Source organism: Stegostoma tigrinum, chromosome 22, assembly GCF_030684315.1.
Source record: "Stegostoma tigrinum isolate sSteTig4 chromosome 22, sSteTig4.hap1, whole genome shotgun sequence".
Classification (NCBI taxonomy): Eukaryota; Metazoa; Chordata; class Chondrichthyes; order Orectolobiformes; family Stegostomatidae; genus Stegostoma; species Stegostoma tigrinum.
The window spans coordinates 45,730,880-45,748,328 of NC_081375.1; the positions used below are offsets into that span (position 1 = coordinate 45,730,880).

Consider the following 17,449-nt stretch of genomic DNA (forward strand, 5'->3'; position numbering starts at 1 on the left):
TAAGATAACGAATTATCAAATCCTGTTCTCCAGAAAAACAAAAAAAGACTCCTCTGAGCGTCATGTGGAAATTATGTGCGTTGTTTTCAGTACGATATAGATTGTAACTTACTTCTGTGGCGCTGCTAAATGTTTACTATTAGTGCCTTCTTTACTTGGAACAATGCTCCTCCCCGCCCCCCCTCCGGCCCATCACTAAACACATTGGAATGAATTACAATGGGAGAGAGCTATCAGCTCGTTTCCTTCCCGTCAAAGCGCCACCATCCAGAACTGCAGCAGATTTCATCCAAACGCCAGCAGCGAGGAAATATCAGAACTGCAGCACTTTTTCCTTCTCTCTTCCTCTGTCTCTCCCTCCTTGTGAATCTTATCCGTCCCCTCTCGTGGTGATCTCAGCACTGAGTCATACCGTGAGTTGGAGGAAACAACGATGGACTCCTGAGCCTAGCGTCAAACCCAGCGCGGGGAGAGAGAGTGAACAGGGGAGAGGCTTCGAGCTTTTCAGCGAGAGAGCTCACAGCGGTCACACGTAAAACACCAAAACCAAGGAGTCTGCTATGGCCGGAGTTCTGTGCAAAACTTTGTACGCGTTTACCGGCGACCAACATCAGCAAGGGCTGAAGTTCGAGGCTGGGGAGATCATCAAGGTTTTACAGGTGCTGAACGGCGGATGGTGGGAAGGAGAGAAGGATGGGACCAGGGGTTGGTTCCCTGCAAGTTATGTGGAAATTCTAGAGGTAAGCACGCCACAAACATCTGTTAACTCCACCAACCCTGGGACTAACTCCCCCCCCCGCCCGCCAACAACGGCTCTGGTTCTTTCCCCCCCCAACCTTGAATCGCTCTAAGTGCAATTTTGTTGCAAAAACGGATGGGAATTGCTTTGCTCCGGACGAGAAATATGAATGCTATTTCATTGAAATGGGAGTTCAGAGTAATTGTTTGTGTTGTATATCTTTCGAACCTGGCTGCTTTATATTTGTGGTGCGAATCAAGACTGATATCAGTAAGGTTCACACACACACACACACACACACACACACACACAGCAAACTTAAAGGAAGAATAAATGAGTAAACTGTCCGGAAATTGTGACACAGTCTTTGGAAACTGACATTTTGAGGGAGAGCGGACAATGGAAATGAGATTGAATACAGATGTATTAGAAGTTTGGAGGCTGCGATTCAAACTGTCACAGCCAATGAGGGTGGTGTTGTGCTTTACGGTGTTTAACAGCCTAAAGTCTCCTTGTTCGTAAACTGTTCTGTGATAGTGCTCGCTTGTCTACTTGTTTTGAAATCTGAGGATCGATATGCTTTCAACACCGGATATTAACATTTCATTTTCCGCTAGGGGGCATGTTGCAACACCAAAATGTGGAGAAATCCTTGAAAAAAATGTGTAAGCGGGAAATTGTTAAGACTTTAATTTTGTGATTTGTTAAATGTAACACAATTTTATACCTGTGAAATTGGGTTCTTAAATCACTAACTCACTATTTTCAATCCTCTAATTTATATTAGTTGAATAAACTCAAATTCGAACGAAAGCTGTACGTTTATCTAAGGGGATCTGTCGGATTTGGTCTCCGCTGTTAGAATGAGTCACGACATTGATCTTTCAAAGAAATCTTTAAAAAGCAACAGTTTGCACTACCCACAAAAAAAATACAGTGATGGTCTTTGAGCTCATTGCATCACTGGATGTCAGTACTTTTACACTGGAACGCTTGGTTTGATAGTGTGTGATATATACATTACTATTAACTTTCTAAATGTCGAAGTTCTGAAACGTATCAGTCCAAGACTTTTATTGTGATCACTATCAGAACCTTATTCTGGTTGGCAACATTTATAGATAACTTCTCAGACCAATCAAACCGCCTGTCTTTGACCCGCAATGCTGTTACTCTAGTGTTCAAAGAGATTGTTTTTTTAAAAAAACAGTTTTTTTTGTCTCATTCATAGATAGCCTGCGGTAGTGTCCAGGTCATTAATTAGTGGAGACTCGAGGACAATCCGAAAGGGTTGGCAATGCTACGCTGTACTGTCAGACTGATTAATGCCCAAGCCCAGCACAATAATAATATTGGCAATTATACGTCCGCTTGCTATCGTTGCAAAACCATGTTGTGCAGGTTTTAACAAACTGTATCTAGCTGATAATTACGTGCTGATTTTCACACTGCCTAGACTGGTTAGCAATTTCAATGACGTGCAGGGTAGCTTTATTTAGTTTCTTACAAAAATTATGCTTGTTTGATGCATAATTTCACATAGTTCCCATGTCTCTTTTCTGTAGGGACTTATATCGGTGTTGATCTGCTTTGAGGTAACACATTATGTACAAGGCATACGAATTAGGGCTAGAAATCTCTGTTTATGAAGAAAGCGAATTTGAAGATAGGAAGGGCATTTAATGAAGTGGGGTGATGGTAAATTTAAATCCCACTGCCACCTTTTCTGTCCCTGAATCAAGTTATAGGGGTAAACACCCCTCTGGACAAACCTGCTGCTCCACTGCTAGTTGAGGCCTGTAATTGACTAATTGACCACCATCTAAGAGCTTCGGCCTGTTTGCCCTGGGATTGCAGGCCTGTCACCAGATTCTGTTCATAATAGATGCCAACCTGTAAGTAACCTATCTCTGCTGTTGGACAGGGTGGTGTCCCTTGATCAAAGGTAAGTGATGCCTAGTTGAGGGAATGGGCAGTGCTTGCCAGCTGGGAGCTAACTCCCAGCCCTTGCTTTCTCAAACCCTGCCGTACATTTGACCCTGACCAGTCTGAATACAGCCTGAGAAACCACTGCCCCCTCCATCAGTTATCTTCTTCTTGAGTTTGGGTTCTCTATGATCCTGAAATTTCAGGTTGCTACACTCCCAGTGGCCACAGCCTGCTTCATGGTGCTGTGGCCCCTGATTGACAGGCAGCCCTTACTCAATGTGAGTTTCAACTCAAATGTCTTGTTTCCAGGGGAAGGCCTGTCATTGACCTCAGCACCTGGTGGTCCTGTGGTTTGGTGCGGCAGCCCTGCAAGAGGTAATGGTCAGACCTCTAGCCAGTGCTCCAACCTCGAGCGACAGGGTAGTGAAGAAAGCATTTAGTATGCTTGCCTTTATTGGTTCGTACATTGAGTATGGGAGTTGGGATGTCCTGTTGCAGCTGGACAGGACATCAGGCCACTTTTTAGAATACTGCATTCAGTTCTGGTTTCCTAGTATTGGGAAAAATGTTGTTGAACTTGAAAGGGTGCAGAAAAGATTTACCGGAATGTTGCCAGGGTTAGAGTGTTTGAGCTATAGGGAAAGGCTGAATAGGTTGGGGCTATATTCCCTGTAGCATCAGAATCTGAGGGGCGACCTTATAGAGGTTTATAAAATCATGAGGGGCATGGATAGGGTGAACAACCAAAGTCATTTTCCCAGGGTGTGGGAGTCCAAAACTAGAGGGCATAGGTTTAAGGTGAGAGGGATGATATTTAAAAGGCACCAAAGGGGGTAAATTTTTCACGCGACATGGAGCAGTATGATGGCTCAGCGGTTAGCACTGGTGCCTCACGGAACTAGGGATCCAGTTTGATTCTACACTTGCGCGACTATCTGTGTGGAGTTTGCACATTCTCGTTCCAGTTTCCTTGCACAGTCCAGCGATGTGCAGGTTAGGTGGATTGGCCTATGCCAAATTGTCACATAGTGTCCAGGGATGTGCAGTTTAAGTGTATTGGCCATGGATAACGTGGGATTATGGGGATAGGCTAGGGGGTTGGATTGAGGTGGGATGCTCTTTGGAGGCTTGGTTTGGATTTGATGGACCAAAAGGCTGCTTCCACACTGAAGGGACTCTATAATTTGCACTGTTGAGTTTACTACCAATGCTGAGGGTGATGCATGAATGGAATAAGCTGCCTGAGGATGTGGTGAAGCTGGGTACAATTATAACATTGGAAAGACATCTGAATGGGTACACAAATAGGAATCCTGACTTCAGCTGATGAAGGAGCATTGCTCCGAAAGCTTGTGGCTTTAAATAAACCTGTTGGAATATAGCCTGGTATTGTGTGACTTCTGACTTTGTCCACCCAGCCCAACACTGGCATTTCCCACATTTTCGCTATTATAGGATCTAATAATTGACACATAGGAGTATTTTTGTATGCAGTGGCAACTAAAGCTTTCTCAAAGTTGTAATCAAGTATATAATATTTGAAAAGTTTGTAAAGGGCTCGCTGTGACTTGCCAGTTGGATTCATCTTGCCAGTTTCTGGCAAAGTGGCAGCAGGGTAACTCCATTTGGAGCTCCAGTCTGCTAGCCAATTCTCTTTCCTTTTACTTTTTTTTCTTCTTCTTCTTCTCTCTCCTCTCTGCAGTAATTCTATTCCCGCCCCCCCCCCCTTTTAACGATCTACCTAAGCAGTCTGGTCGCGACTGGAAACTGCATGGTGGGATATTTGGTGGTCTGTTGAATGTGTGGCCCATGACCTGCAGTGATGGTGGTGTACAAGTTGGTGGGAACAATGGCAGTGGGAGCAGGCTGGTAAGGCAGTAGCAGATGGTGGTGAGACCGGGCTGGTAAGGTGGTAGCAGATGGTGTCGAGAGCGGGCTGATAAGGCAGCGACAGTGCCGAAAGCAGACTGCCTCCTGTGTGTCCTGGTGATGGAGCAGCGCCGCATCGTTGTGGAGTTGGGACTTGAGACTCTGAGATCTGGATTTTGATCTTGCTTACCTTTGGCTCTGTTAAAATTTTTTAATTCTTGGTTTTGTAACCAAGGGGATACCAGTGAATGGCAACTTTGTGCACTTTTCTCAGTACTTACGTATTCCTATATTTAGTACATGTAACAAATAAATAAGTCTAAATAAATCTAAATCTATTTTTCAGTGATTAGCACATTGATACACCTCCAGTCTGCACCTTAGAGTAGCTTGTTTAGAATATACTATGCTTAGGCTTGGAAAATAACAGCTTCCAGTCCATTTAATCTATTGCAATCTTTCACAATATTCATACCAATCCACTTAGATTCACTGTTAATGTTTCAAGTGCAGTGACCTTTGTAACTGAACAACGGGGAGAGGCTGGCATTTATACTATTTATACTTTTGGGGAGAATGAAGAGAGTATGTAGAGATGGAACAAAAAACAGAAGTTGCTGGCAAAGCTCAGCAGGCCTGGCAGCATCTTTGAACTAAAAATCAGTGTTAAAGTTTTGGGTCTGGTGACTCTTCCTCAGAACTGATCACTGGACCCAAAACATGAACTCTGATTTTTTCTTCACAGACCTGCTGAGCTTTTCCAGCAACCTGTTTTTGTTCCTGATTTACAGCATCTGCAGTTCTTTCAGTTTTTAGATAGAGATGGAGCCGGAGATAGCAAAAGATAAAAGGGGATAGGCAAACAAAGAGATAGCTGATGATAACCCAAGAGAGAGAAAAATACTTGTTTAGGTGCTAACAGGAAGTATGAAGAGTTGAAAATGGGTTCGCTGCACAGTGAGTAACCCTTTCAACACAAGGGTGAGGGGTCCGGGGGTGGGGAGTGGGTGAGGATGATTTACATGGATGAGGGTGATCACATTCTGAAAATTGTTAAATTAAGTGCTGGGTTCTGAAGGCTGTAAGATGCCGAGGTGGAAGATGAGATGTTTTCCTCTCTCTCTCCGATTAATTCACTGATCCTTTGTGCTGTACATTTTGCATAGCCTTTTTTTTGGTCATCAGTTCCATTTTAATTGCTTATGTTTCTTTTTTGAGTCACAGAGCCAATATAGCACAGAAGGAGGTCATTCAATCTATTGAGTCGCTTTTCGTAGAATCAGTATAAAAGAGGCTCTTCAGCCCATCAAGTCTGTACTGACAAAAATACTACCATCTACACTAGGCCCACTTTTCTGCAGTAGGCCCATTGCCTTAATTCTCCAGAGAGTAATTCAGTCAATCTTATATTCCCAACAGAATTGCCTTGGCACTGCAACTTTATTTCCTTCAAACTCCCATCCAATTTCCTTTTGGAATTATTGATCATCCCCACTTCTACTACCCTGAGATAGGGAATTTGATTTTCTTTATTCATTCCCGGGATGAGGGCTTGGCTGACCAGGCAGCATTTATTGCCCATTCCTAATTGCCCAGAGGGCAGTTCAGAGTCAACCACATTGCTGTAGGTCTAGAGTCACATGTAGGCAAGACCAGGTAAGTATGGCAGTTTCCTTCCCTAAAGGACATTAGCAAACCAGACGGGTTTTCCGGACAGTCAGGAATGGTTTCATGGTCGTTATTAGATTCTTAACTCCAGATATTTTGTTGAATTCTAGTTCCACCATTTGCCATCGCAGGATTCAAACCTGGTTCTCCATATGGTATCAATGTGGACTTCACCAGTTTCAAAATCTCCCCTTCCCCCACTGCATTCCTAAACCAGCCCAGTTCATCCCCTCCCCCCACTGCACCACACAACCAGCCCAGCTCTTGCCCCCCACCCACTGCATCCCAAAACCAGTCCAACCTGTCTCTGCCTCCCTAACCGGTTCTTCCTCTCACCCATCCCTTCCTCCCACCCCAAGCCGCACCCCCAGCTACCTACTAACCTCATCCCACCTCCTTGACCTGTCCGTCTTCCCTGGACTGACCTATCCCCTCCCTACCTCCCCACCTACACTCTCTCCACCTATCTTCTTTACTCTCCATCTTCGGTCCGCCTCCCCCTCTCTCCCTATTTATTCCAGTTCCCTCCCCCCATCCCCCACTCTGATGAAGGGTCTAGGCCCGAAACGTCAGCTTTTGTGCTCCTGAGATGCTGCTTGGCCTGCTGTGTTCATCCAGCCTCATATTTTATTATCTCCAGAACACTATCCAGGTCTCTGGATTAACAGTCCAGCAATGATGCCACTAGGCTATTGCCTCCCCAGACCATTCCCTTTGCTGTCTAAAATGTTTTATTTCTTACATCATCTCTGTACTCTTGCCTAAAGCCTTAAATCTGTTTCCATTGCTAAAAGAAACATTTTCTTTGATTACTTTATCCAAGCCTGTCATAATCTTCTGTATGTCAATCAAATCTGCCCATGACTCTTTTGCTGCAAATACAGCAATCCCTCTCTTAAGATATAGGATAAAGGAGCAGCATTAGACCATTAAGCCCATCGATTCTGCTCCAACCTAACCTTGCAGTTAAAAGCCATCATCACTGTTTTGATTCTGGTAAATTGTCTCAAAATGCTCTCATGCCTCCAAAATTATGGAGGCCAGGACTGACTGCAGTACTCTAGCTGGAGTTTAACCAGACCTTTAGGAAAGTTCAGCCTAATCCCTGCTTTTGTATCAATACCTCCATTTATTTAAAAGTTTAAGACACAGTATAAAAACCAATGCTGTAAACCAGGAACAGAAACAGAAGTTGTTGGAAAAGCTCAGTAGGTCTGGCAGCATCTGTGAAGATAAAATTTCAGTGTTAATTTTTCAGACCTGCTGAACTTTTCCGGCAACTTCTGTTTTTGTAAAGACACAGTATGCTTTGTAAGCCACTCTATCAATACATTTTGCCGTCTTCAAAGATCTATGCACAAACACCCCCCAGGTCCTTCTGTCCCTGCACAGTCTTTAGATCTTTGCTGTTCAGTTTATATTATCTTTCCTATCTTCTCTGCCAAATTGCATTTCCTCCCACTTGCCTATGTAAAATTCCATCTGGTATTTGTTTGTCCAATCTGCTAGGCTATCTGTGTCCTGTTGCCTCCAACTATGCATATAATGTGCAAGTTTTGAAATTTTACTCACCATTCCAATATTCAAATCATTATTGATGTTTTCTAAATGACTTGTGGGAAGTGAATCAAGCTACAACCTTTCTGGGGTGGGGGTGGGGTAGATTAAATAGTTCAGATACATCAAAATATATTTACAAGTTCCTCTGAGTCACATCTGCTGATAGTGATTGCTTTATGCAATAATGTGTGCATTGGCACTTATCTGTGAGTATCTACAATACACCGATACACATGATAGGATAAGCCCAAAATAAGAAGACATCAATTTGGCCATTTCTGTAAGTCACACATGATTCACTTAGCAATAGATTCTGCTTCACACATATGATTCAAAAAACGTAAATACTCTGCAAATCCAGAAGAAGTTCAGCTAAATTTCATATATTAATTTTACCTTCAAGTCCACTATTTAACTCTGGCTTGGTGTCCTCTGGATAATGCCAGAGCTGCAACACAGAAAACTCAACTAATTGTAATAGTTGGTAAACTCTTAAAATGTTCCGCAAGATTCCTTGACTACTATTTTAGTGGAGTGTTGTGTGTTTATTTGTTACTTCCTTTAATTCTTTGGCTGTTCAATCATCTCATATCACACTAATTATGTAATAGCTTTAATACAACTAGGTGAATATCACATGTGCACAAGAAGTGCAAGGTTGGATACACAAACTGAAATGCCTATTCAACACCTTCCCTGATATCTGGAAAAGATTTGTGTAGACTAGCCGCTATGTACTTTGCCTATTAACTCAGGAAACCCACACCTAAACACAAGAAGGCTGACCTAACCTACATTGCACCAATGGATCGACAGTTAAAGTCAATGTAAAACTAACACCATACACATTCAAAAGGAAATTTGCCCCTTCAAGCAGAGTACCTGCTCCAGCATTTTGTTTGTTCACAGAGTGAATTAAATTACATTCCTCACACATCTATTTTGTCCTGTTTGAAATCAGATGCTTAGCTTAACTAAAACTGAGTTTTGCTTATTTTAAACTTGCGCATCACTTCGCATTACCTGAATCTCATTTTGCTGTTTTGGATAGAGTGAGAAGCATTTCTTCCTATTCAAAGAGAAATATTTCCTGACTCAAATATTAATCACAGATGAATCACTGTTGAAATCTCACTCTGTATCATTAGTTTTTTTGATTCACTTCAAATTGTAATCTATTATTCTGCATTCGAAAAGTAATACTGGAGAAAACAAGAAGCACACCTCTGACAGGTATATGTCATATGTGGTAAAAATGTGTTAGCGTTAATAGTTTATATCAGTACTCTGTCAGTTATTGTTATTTAAGTTGATAGACACATGAGTGCAGACCCTTGCATTATCAACACAGCTTATCCTATTTTGAGGTATCAAGTACTCTGCTGTAATGGGTATGTAATTCACTTGATTGGCAGCACATCTGCTGAGAAATCACACACAATTTATTAAGTGCCCAGATGTGCCTGTGTTGAATTGTCTTTTCTGTGAATATTGACAATACTTGAATCATTTCTATCTACTTAACCAGCCAAATGCTACTACTGTTCATTGTTTTTTTTTAGTTTTTCACTAGGTCAGAATTGTTAACTGTATACTGGTAAAAGATATAATAAACCTTTAGGGCATCAGTAGCTGCATGATCTCTAATTGGCCAACTATGTGTTGTGAATGAAAGGCTGATAGGTTTGATTACAGCTTGTTAAATACTAAAAAAAAACTGAAAGAACTACAGTTGCTATAAATCAAGAATGAAAAGAAAAGTTACTGGAAAAGCTCAACAGGTCTGGTAGCGTCTGTGAAGAAATTGATAGCAGATTGGTTAGCTGATTTCTGCTGGCCCAGCTGCCTCAAAGGTACTGAAGCAAAAATGTTCTAGTGCGTGCTCATTTATTAAAGACATGCAGTGATTTTCTGCTGCAAAGTACATGTAATTATTGTCAATGAAAGGGCTGTTTTTTACTGTGATGGACTCCACATGACAATAGTTTGGTAATACCCACTTACTGAATTTGCAAGTCTCCCTTTGTGAGATATTGGGGGATGTCCTTCCATTGTCTGGTCCATCACCCAGTGTCAGTATTATGAGGATAGGAGAATTGAAGGAAACAGTAACAGTTCTTTAATAAAGACAATATGGAGAGCACATCCACATTTGTAAATAACCTGGAGAATGTAAAGCCCAACAAAAGACTTTGTTGGTTTTATTCATTCATTCATTTCTAAGATTTGATGAGTACCTAAATATTTTTCAATCTGAAGCATTGTTGGGGAAGAACTGTTCTGGTCATCACACACAAGATCATGAACATATGGTCTTTTATGGTGCAAATGAAGATTAGGCTATTCCTCTAATGTTCTTGTCTCTTTCGTCCCCTGACAATTGTACTTGCAGTTGTAGTATGATTATATAACAATTTGCAGTTTTTTGAGATTATTGAATATGCGATCATTGGTGGTGATGTCTGTTAAACATGCTGCTAATGGGTTGAATATAGCTCTCAAGGAATAGTGGGGGAAGGAAAGCTAGATTAAAATTTGGATGGATGTTTATTCATTCACAGGATATGGGCACTGCTGGCTGAGCCAACATTTACTGCCCTTCCACAATTGCCAAGAGGGCAGTTAAAAATCAACCACATTTTAGTGGGTCTGGAGCCACATTGACCAGACTAAGTAAGGACAGCAAATTTTATTCCTTAGAAGATTTTAATGAGTCCAGATGGCAAACAGCAATGATGTCACAGTATTCAATAGACTTGTAATTCCAGATTTTTATTGAATTCAATTTCCACTAACTGCCATGGTGGGATTTGAACCTGGATTCCAAGATTCATCAGCTAGCAATAATACCATAAGGCCATCACTTCTCCTTGACGATGGAAATGCTCAAAAGATAGCAGAATGTACATTGTAATATTAATATTTAATGATACCGAGTTATCTCCATTTGTTTATACTCAGTATGGACAATGCCATTTTAGGCTGATAGATTCTGCTCTTGGTCATGGGATTGTCAGGTTGAATGAAAGGTGACAACTGGGGTGTAAAGGAGACAAGGGACTACAGGAGATGCTTTTCTGAGCTTAGTGCAAAAGTACACGATTTCAGTTTCCTCTGCCAAGTATTGTTTTTGAAGGAGAGATAGTTCTGAGGATACAAGAAAGTCAGCCTAACATTATGGAAAACATGGGAGTTCTTTGTTGCACAGAAATGAAATGTAGCTGAGAAAAATAAAATTTCGATTACATTCAGTGCTCTGCATGTTCATAAGCAGTAAAATAAATCAGCATAATGATTTGAATCTGAACTTGCTTGGCAAGTATTTGAGAAGAAGTACTGAAAGACATAAGTACTGTATGCAGGTTTCAACTGAAGATTACATAATCATGAAGTAAGTAAAGAGTAGTATGTGTTCGTTTTCTTCTAAGTAAAACAGCCAGATAGAGAAAGCAAGAGGCCGATGATATGAAACCCCAGAATGTACCTGTTATGAACACGAGCCTGTAACGTTTGGTTAAACCTTCCTTCGCTTATTTGAAAATACAGATTAAGAGTCATAGAGTTACACAACACGGAAACAGATTCTTTGGTCCAACTTGTCCATGCTGACCCTTATCCTGAGCTGATCTAGTTCCATTTGTCTGTGTTTGACATATATCCCTCTAAATCCCCTTTCCTATTCATATACCTGTCCAAACATCTTGTAAATATTGTAACTGTACCCACCTCTATCACTTCCTCTGGCATTTCGTTCCATTTGCACCCAACCATTTGTGTGACAAAATTGCCCCTTAGGTCCCTTTTAAATCTTTTCTCTCTCACCTTGAACCTATAGCTTATAGTTTAACTATGCCGTATAGTTTTGAATTCCATTACCCTTGGAAAAAGATCTGGGCTCTTTGACTTATCAATGACTCTAATGATTTTATAAACCTCTATAAGGTCACTCTTCAGCCTCTGACAGTCCAGGGAAAAAAGTCCCAGCCTATCTAGAGATAAAACGTGTGGAGCTGGACAAACACAGTAGGCCAGGCACCATCACAGGAGCCAGAATTCTTCTTCAGAAATGAGGAGGGGCAAGGGAACTGGGAAATAAATAGAGGGGGTGCTGGGGCTGGGGAAAGTAGGTGGAATGGTGATAGGTGAGTGCAGGTAGGGAGTGGTGGGGAATGGTCAGTGAGGTGGGAGGGGTGAGTAGTTGGGAGAGAAGATGGACAGGTTGTATCAGGTCAGGCAGGTGGAGATGAGAGGGAGGGTTGGACATGTAATCAGGCCGGGCGGTGGGGAGATTTTAAAACTAGTGAATTCTATGTTTAGGCCATTGGGCTGTAGGCTCCCGAGGCAGATTATGAGGTGTTGCTCCTCCAGTTTGTGGGTGATTCCATTGTGACACTGGAGGAGGACCAGGTTGGACAGGTCAGCTGGGAGTGCGACGGGGAGTTAAAATGGTTGGCAACCAGAAGGGGTTGTTGTTTGCCACAGACAGAGTCCAGATAGTCTCCAAAACAAGTCTTCACTTGGCCTCACTAATGTAGATGAGGCCACATTGGGAGCAGTGGATGCAGTAGACCAAGTTGAGGGATGTACAGGTGAACCCTTGTTTAATATGAATGGTTTGTTTTGGGCCTTGAATGGAGGTGAGGGGGGAAGTGTAGGGGCAGCTGTAGACTCCTTGCAGTAGCAGGGAAGGTGCCGGGGGTGGTGAGGCTAGTGGGTAGCGTGCAGCGGACGAATGGAGTTGCGGAGTGAGTGATCCCTACGGAAGACAGATTGGGGTGGGGAGGGAAATATCTGTTTGGTTGTGGTCGGATTGTAGGTGGTGGAGAACGATACACTGGATGCGGAGGTTTTTGGGATGATATGTGAGGACAAGGGGGATTCTGTCTTTATTTTTGTTGGGGGGAAGTGGTCTGAGGGCAGAAGTGCGGGAAGTGCAAAAGATGTGGTTGAGGGCATTTTTGATCACTGGAGGGTGGAACTTGCGGCCCTTGAAATAGGGGGACATCTGGGATGTTCGGGAGTGGAACGCTCCATCTTGGGAGTATACGCAGCTGAGGCAGAGGAATTGGGAGTAGGGGATCGCATTCTTGCAGGAGTGTGGGTGAAAAGAGGTGTAGTCCAGGTTGCTGTGGGAGTCGGTGGTCTTGAAATAGATGTCAGTTTCGAGGTGGTTACCAGACGTGGAGATGGAGAGGTCCGGAAAGGAAAGGGAAGTATTGGAGATGCAATACTCTAATGTCCAATTTTAACTTCGAGTGATGGTGTAAAATATGAAATACTGAACTTAATGCCCATTAGACAACCCTTTTCCTGTTCCACTGAAGTAATATATAATGGGTGGTCAATTCATTTTGCTCTCTTTCCACTATTTCCCTCGGTTAAAATTACAATTTGTAGTTCAAGAAATTGTTTTCTGTAACTGAATCATCACAAGGTAGACTTAAAGTGAAAGAAAGGAAATGCAATAGTGTAACACTTCAAGCAGCTGTTAATTCCACAAACTGTGTCATGCAAGTTTATTTTTCACCCTCCATTCTGAGTCATTTTCTCTTGTCCAGGCAGCACTGATGATCACTGTTTCCCAGTCATTCTAAAGAATGTCAGGATGAATCTCATGAATTCAGACACAGAACAAGCAAAGATTGAAAGTTTTGAAAACAACCTAAGTAGGGCAGCAAAATACTCCTTTCTGCTGCATGTGTGTCAAGATTAAATTCTGTTGAATCCTGGCTCTCATTCCTAATAGATTGTGCCTTTCTAATTCCTGTCCTTCATGAAAATGTAAAATACCCAGAAGTGCAAATCTGCATAATACCTAATCATCACAGTCCGACAGAGATTATTTTAGATCTGACGGTAATGACGATTAATAGGCTGGTTTAGAATTCCTTAGTACAGCTTTAAAGTAAAGAGCAGTTTACATTTTGTAGATTCTACTCAATAAGTGAGTAACAATTAGGATCATTGTGTCCTTGGGCATTGCCTGCAGTGACATCTCCTACTTCTCTACTCTAACTTTCACGTTCATAACTATTAATGGTGTTGGCTTTACAATGTAAGACTCTAAATCCTGCTCTGTTATTGAAATGCTAACTCCACATTAAGCTTTTGTGTATGAGAGTCCAAGCATCAGATGGCATTTTAATCTTCCAGCCTTGTGTGCATAGTAAAACTAAAGAAAGTCTTTGTGACCTCAAGATATCACAAGGTCAGCTCATTAAATATTTTTACAGGTCATTAAATACTTTTGAAGTCTAGTCACTTTGATAATTCCAAAAAAAATCCAAGACAATAATTATCAGGTAATCTATTTCAGCAATATTGTTTGACGGATAAATCATGGCCAGGACACTTTTAAATTAATAGCATGGTACTGTTTAAATTCACTTAATAAGGTTGATGAACCTTAGAATAATGTTTCATTCAGATATCAGTTCAGTGTATTTCTGCAATGAGACTTGAACCTAAGACCTAGAATCAAAGGTAACTGCTACCAATTGAGCCACAGCTGATCACTGCCACTGTGTAAAGAATTGACTTTTGTCTGTTAAAATCTTTTCAAGTCAAATATTCATGTATATCTTATTGAACAGCTGCCATTGGAAACAGTTTCTAAGTATGATAGGATTCCTGGCCTCATTTGCATTAGGTACAATGCCAGCTTCATTGAAGTAACGTTGACCATTGCATTAAGTTTTCAAATTTTTGTCTGAGTATTCAGTCTGCCAAAGGTCAAAGACAAATGGCAGCATCTGACATTTATTTTCTGTGGTGGTGTGTCTCAGGCACAATGGGCTAGCCAACACTCCAAAGAGCATACAGCAATTCTGGATCAGATGTCATATTGCAACAGGAGTACGCAGATTCAGGATTATTAAGAATAAAATTGGTACTCAGGTCAAAGAGTGTTCCTCAACACATGTGTTGACCACTGACTGAAAGCATTGCCAGGAAGATTTGAGGCTGTAAGAGGATTCAGTTAAACAATTGCTTGAAGAAGGGTCATGTAGTGTACTGTGGATGCATAAGTCTACCTAGGCAAGACCTTATTCAGTCAGCTCCATGTTATAGTAAATTGCGCAATGCTACTTTACTTTGCAGCGCTCATATCAGTGTTGAGACTGCCTTCAGAAGTAACACAGTAAGAGAAATGTTGCTTGTAACATTCTCCTGTGGTGTGCTTATTCAGGGATCCAAGGACAGCAACATTCCTGTTGGCTGCTCTTTGCAAATTCTGCAAACTTGCTTTGAGATTGTTATCTGTTGTGCAAAAACTGCATCTTGGTAGCTGGGGGCATAAATACAGCTGAAAACCAGTAAAAATAAAGTTTAAAGGCAGCAGCTGAACAGACTCAAAGACAGACATTTGACAGGGGTCATCCCCTACAAGTTGACAATTATCATTACAGACTATCTGAGATTTCTTTAAAATTCTTTCTCACACCCATCCCCTATTCAACAAATTTGGCAATTAGAATTTTCCATCCCTGGAATAAATGCACAAGCCTTCGTAGTCTGCCAGGAATTGCACAACTATTGGGCTTGAACTTGAAAATAATTTCAAAACTTTCCATATAAAAATCCACATACGTTTTGTTCTCTGCAGTGACAACAGAATGTCTGAGCATGTGCAGGAGAATGCCATCCCTTTCTATATGTAGAGAGCAGTGGAAAAAATTTGAGTCAATTTGATTTTCGTCCTGAAGGTCAGTTGGAAAATTCTACAGGTTTTCAACTCAATGTATCAACTTAGTATTGTGAATTCTTGTCAAAGCTTTGTGTTATTTGCATACGGAAAGACATTTAAGGGCTCTTATTGTTTAGTAATAGGATTGGAAAATGTACGTAATGTTCTCTAATCTAATAAACTTTGAATATTTATTCTTGCTTCTTGTAAGTTCAATTCTAACTAAAGATGGATGAAATCTTACTACCACAGTCTCTGAAAAAATGGCTGGATCTCTTTCACATTTGGAACTAATACATTGACGTTTGGGCATTGACATTGCCCTCTTCCAGAGAAAACCGATTAACGGCCTGCTTAAGGGTTTCCTGACTATTTAGGGAGGGTTGGAGGACAGTGAATCCATTACGGTAAAGAAAGGATTTCTGCTTAAAGGGACCGTGCTTCAGAACAGCTCCCCAGTATTTGGAATTTTCAGTCTGCAGAACCAACAGGGATGGAGAGGGGTTAAAATTGTATCAGAAATAATGGGAACTGCAGATGCTGGAGAATCCAAGATAACAAAGTGTGAAGCTGGATGAACACAGCAGGCCAAGCAGCATCTCCGGGATGGAGAGGGGACCTGGCCAGGCAAAAGTGTGCAGGAATGTTTGATCAGCACTGCTGGGTGATGCTGCTGGCCACTTTGGAGAAATGGGGAGAGAAGAAAGACAGGGCACTGGCACAACCTGACAGCACTCGATTGGAATTCATCCAGTGGTTGATGTTTAATTCCATTGACTGCAATGGGGCTGAAATGGCACTGAGTGTAAAAGATGGTAGATGCAATATGCTCATGTTGTTCTCAAAAATATTTGTTCATTCCCTCCCACTATTCATGCAATGCTCTCTAATTTGCCCTCCCACTGTCCCGTTTTATAGATAGTTGTGGCAAATGGGAGCATGGCAATCCCATTCAGAGTTCAAAACCAGATGAGGATGGTTTGCCTCAAACTAGCATCCGTGAACCATCACAATACTTCCCATGGGATCCAAAATGTAAATAAACGATAGCCCAAGGAAAGCTGGGGGTGTGGAGTGTTGCCCCTTGCATGTGAAACACAGAGTTGGCAGGCTGCCTCATCTTAACGAACTTTAAAAAGGAAGAATTTTAAAAAGGCATTCCACAATTTAAATAGTCAAGAATCCTGATAACATTTATCAAATGAACTCCATGATCACTGTAAACAGAACTCATAGAATAGGATTCACAATGGGGTGCATACCTTATCAAATCAGAACAAGGACGATAAAAGAGGAAAATAGAAAAATTCTCAGGAGCACAAATTCATAAACGACCTGAAAACTCAGGATCAGCAGTACTGGTGATCTCAAGGCGTGTCATCATGATTTGTGTAAATGTTGCTGTTGCCATGAAGTGTGCTACTTTATCTGTACTATTGTGCTACAGCTGATAGGCTCAAGTTTGCGTTATTACACCTTCATAGCTTTAATGGAAATTGGTTGTCTACACGACGCTCCTATTAAGCTAACCTGTTCCTGCTCCAAGTTTGCGGCATCTCTATGTCTATACTTTAAACTTTTAATTTAGTTTAAAACGTTACATTTTTAAAATTATCTTCTGATAGTCAGTACACTGATTGCAACACTCTAATACATTTTTTCCTTTACTTTGTGCAGACGCTTGACAGCATGTGACCATTGATGTCAGAGTTACATCAGCACATATATTGTCACTAACATGTTCATTTCCACTATATTGCAAAAACTACAGAGCAGAATTGTTATTTAAATATTCATTGAGTTACAGTAATGCTTCAGTTGCAGGACTGTTATAATCATGAACCTTTTGAAGAGCCTCCACAAGTTAATGTAACAACTATCTCTAAAATGGGACAGTGGGAGGGGAAATCGGTGTGCTGCTTGAATAGTGGGAGGGAATGAAAGAATATTTTTGAGAACAACATGAGTGCTATTGCATTCACCATCTTTTACACTCA

At 41.4% G+C, this 17,449-nt stretch overlaps 1 protein-coding gene across 1 annotated transcript in view; it reads left to right on the forward strand.

The window, feature by feature from the left end:
• Positions 1 to 238: 238 nt before the first annotated feature.
• The window catches only part of gas7b (growth arrest-specific 7b), a 411,941-nt gene continuing 394,730 nt past the window's right edge, over positions 239 to 17,449 (forward strand). Inside the window, exon 1 of the mRNA XM_048555491.2 lies at positions 239 to 740. Coding sequence (XP_048411448.1) covers positions 561 to 740 — 180 coding nt within the window. The 5' untranslated portion in view covers positions 239 to 560. The remainder of the gene's footprint in view (positions 741 to 17,449) is intronic.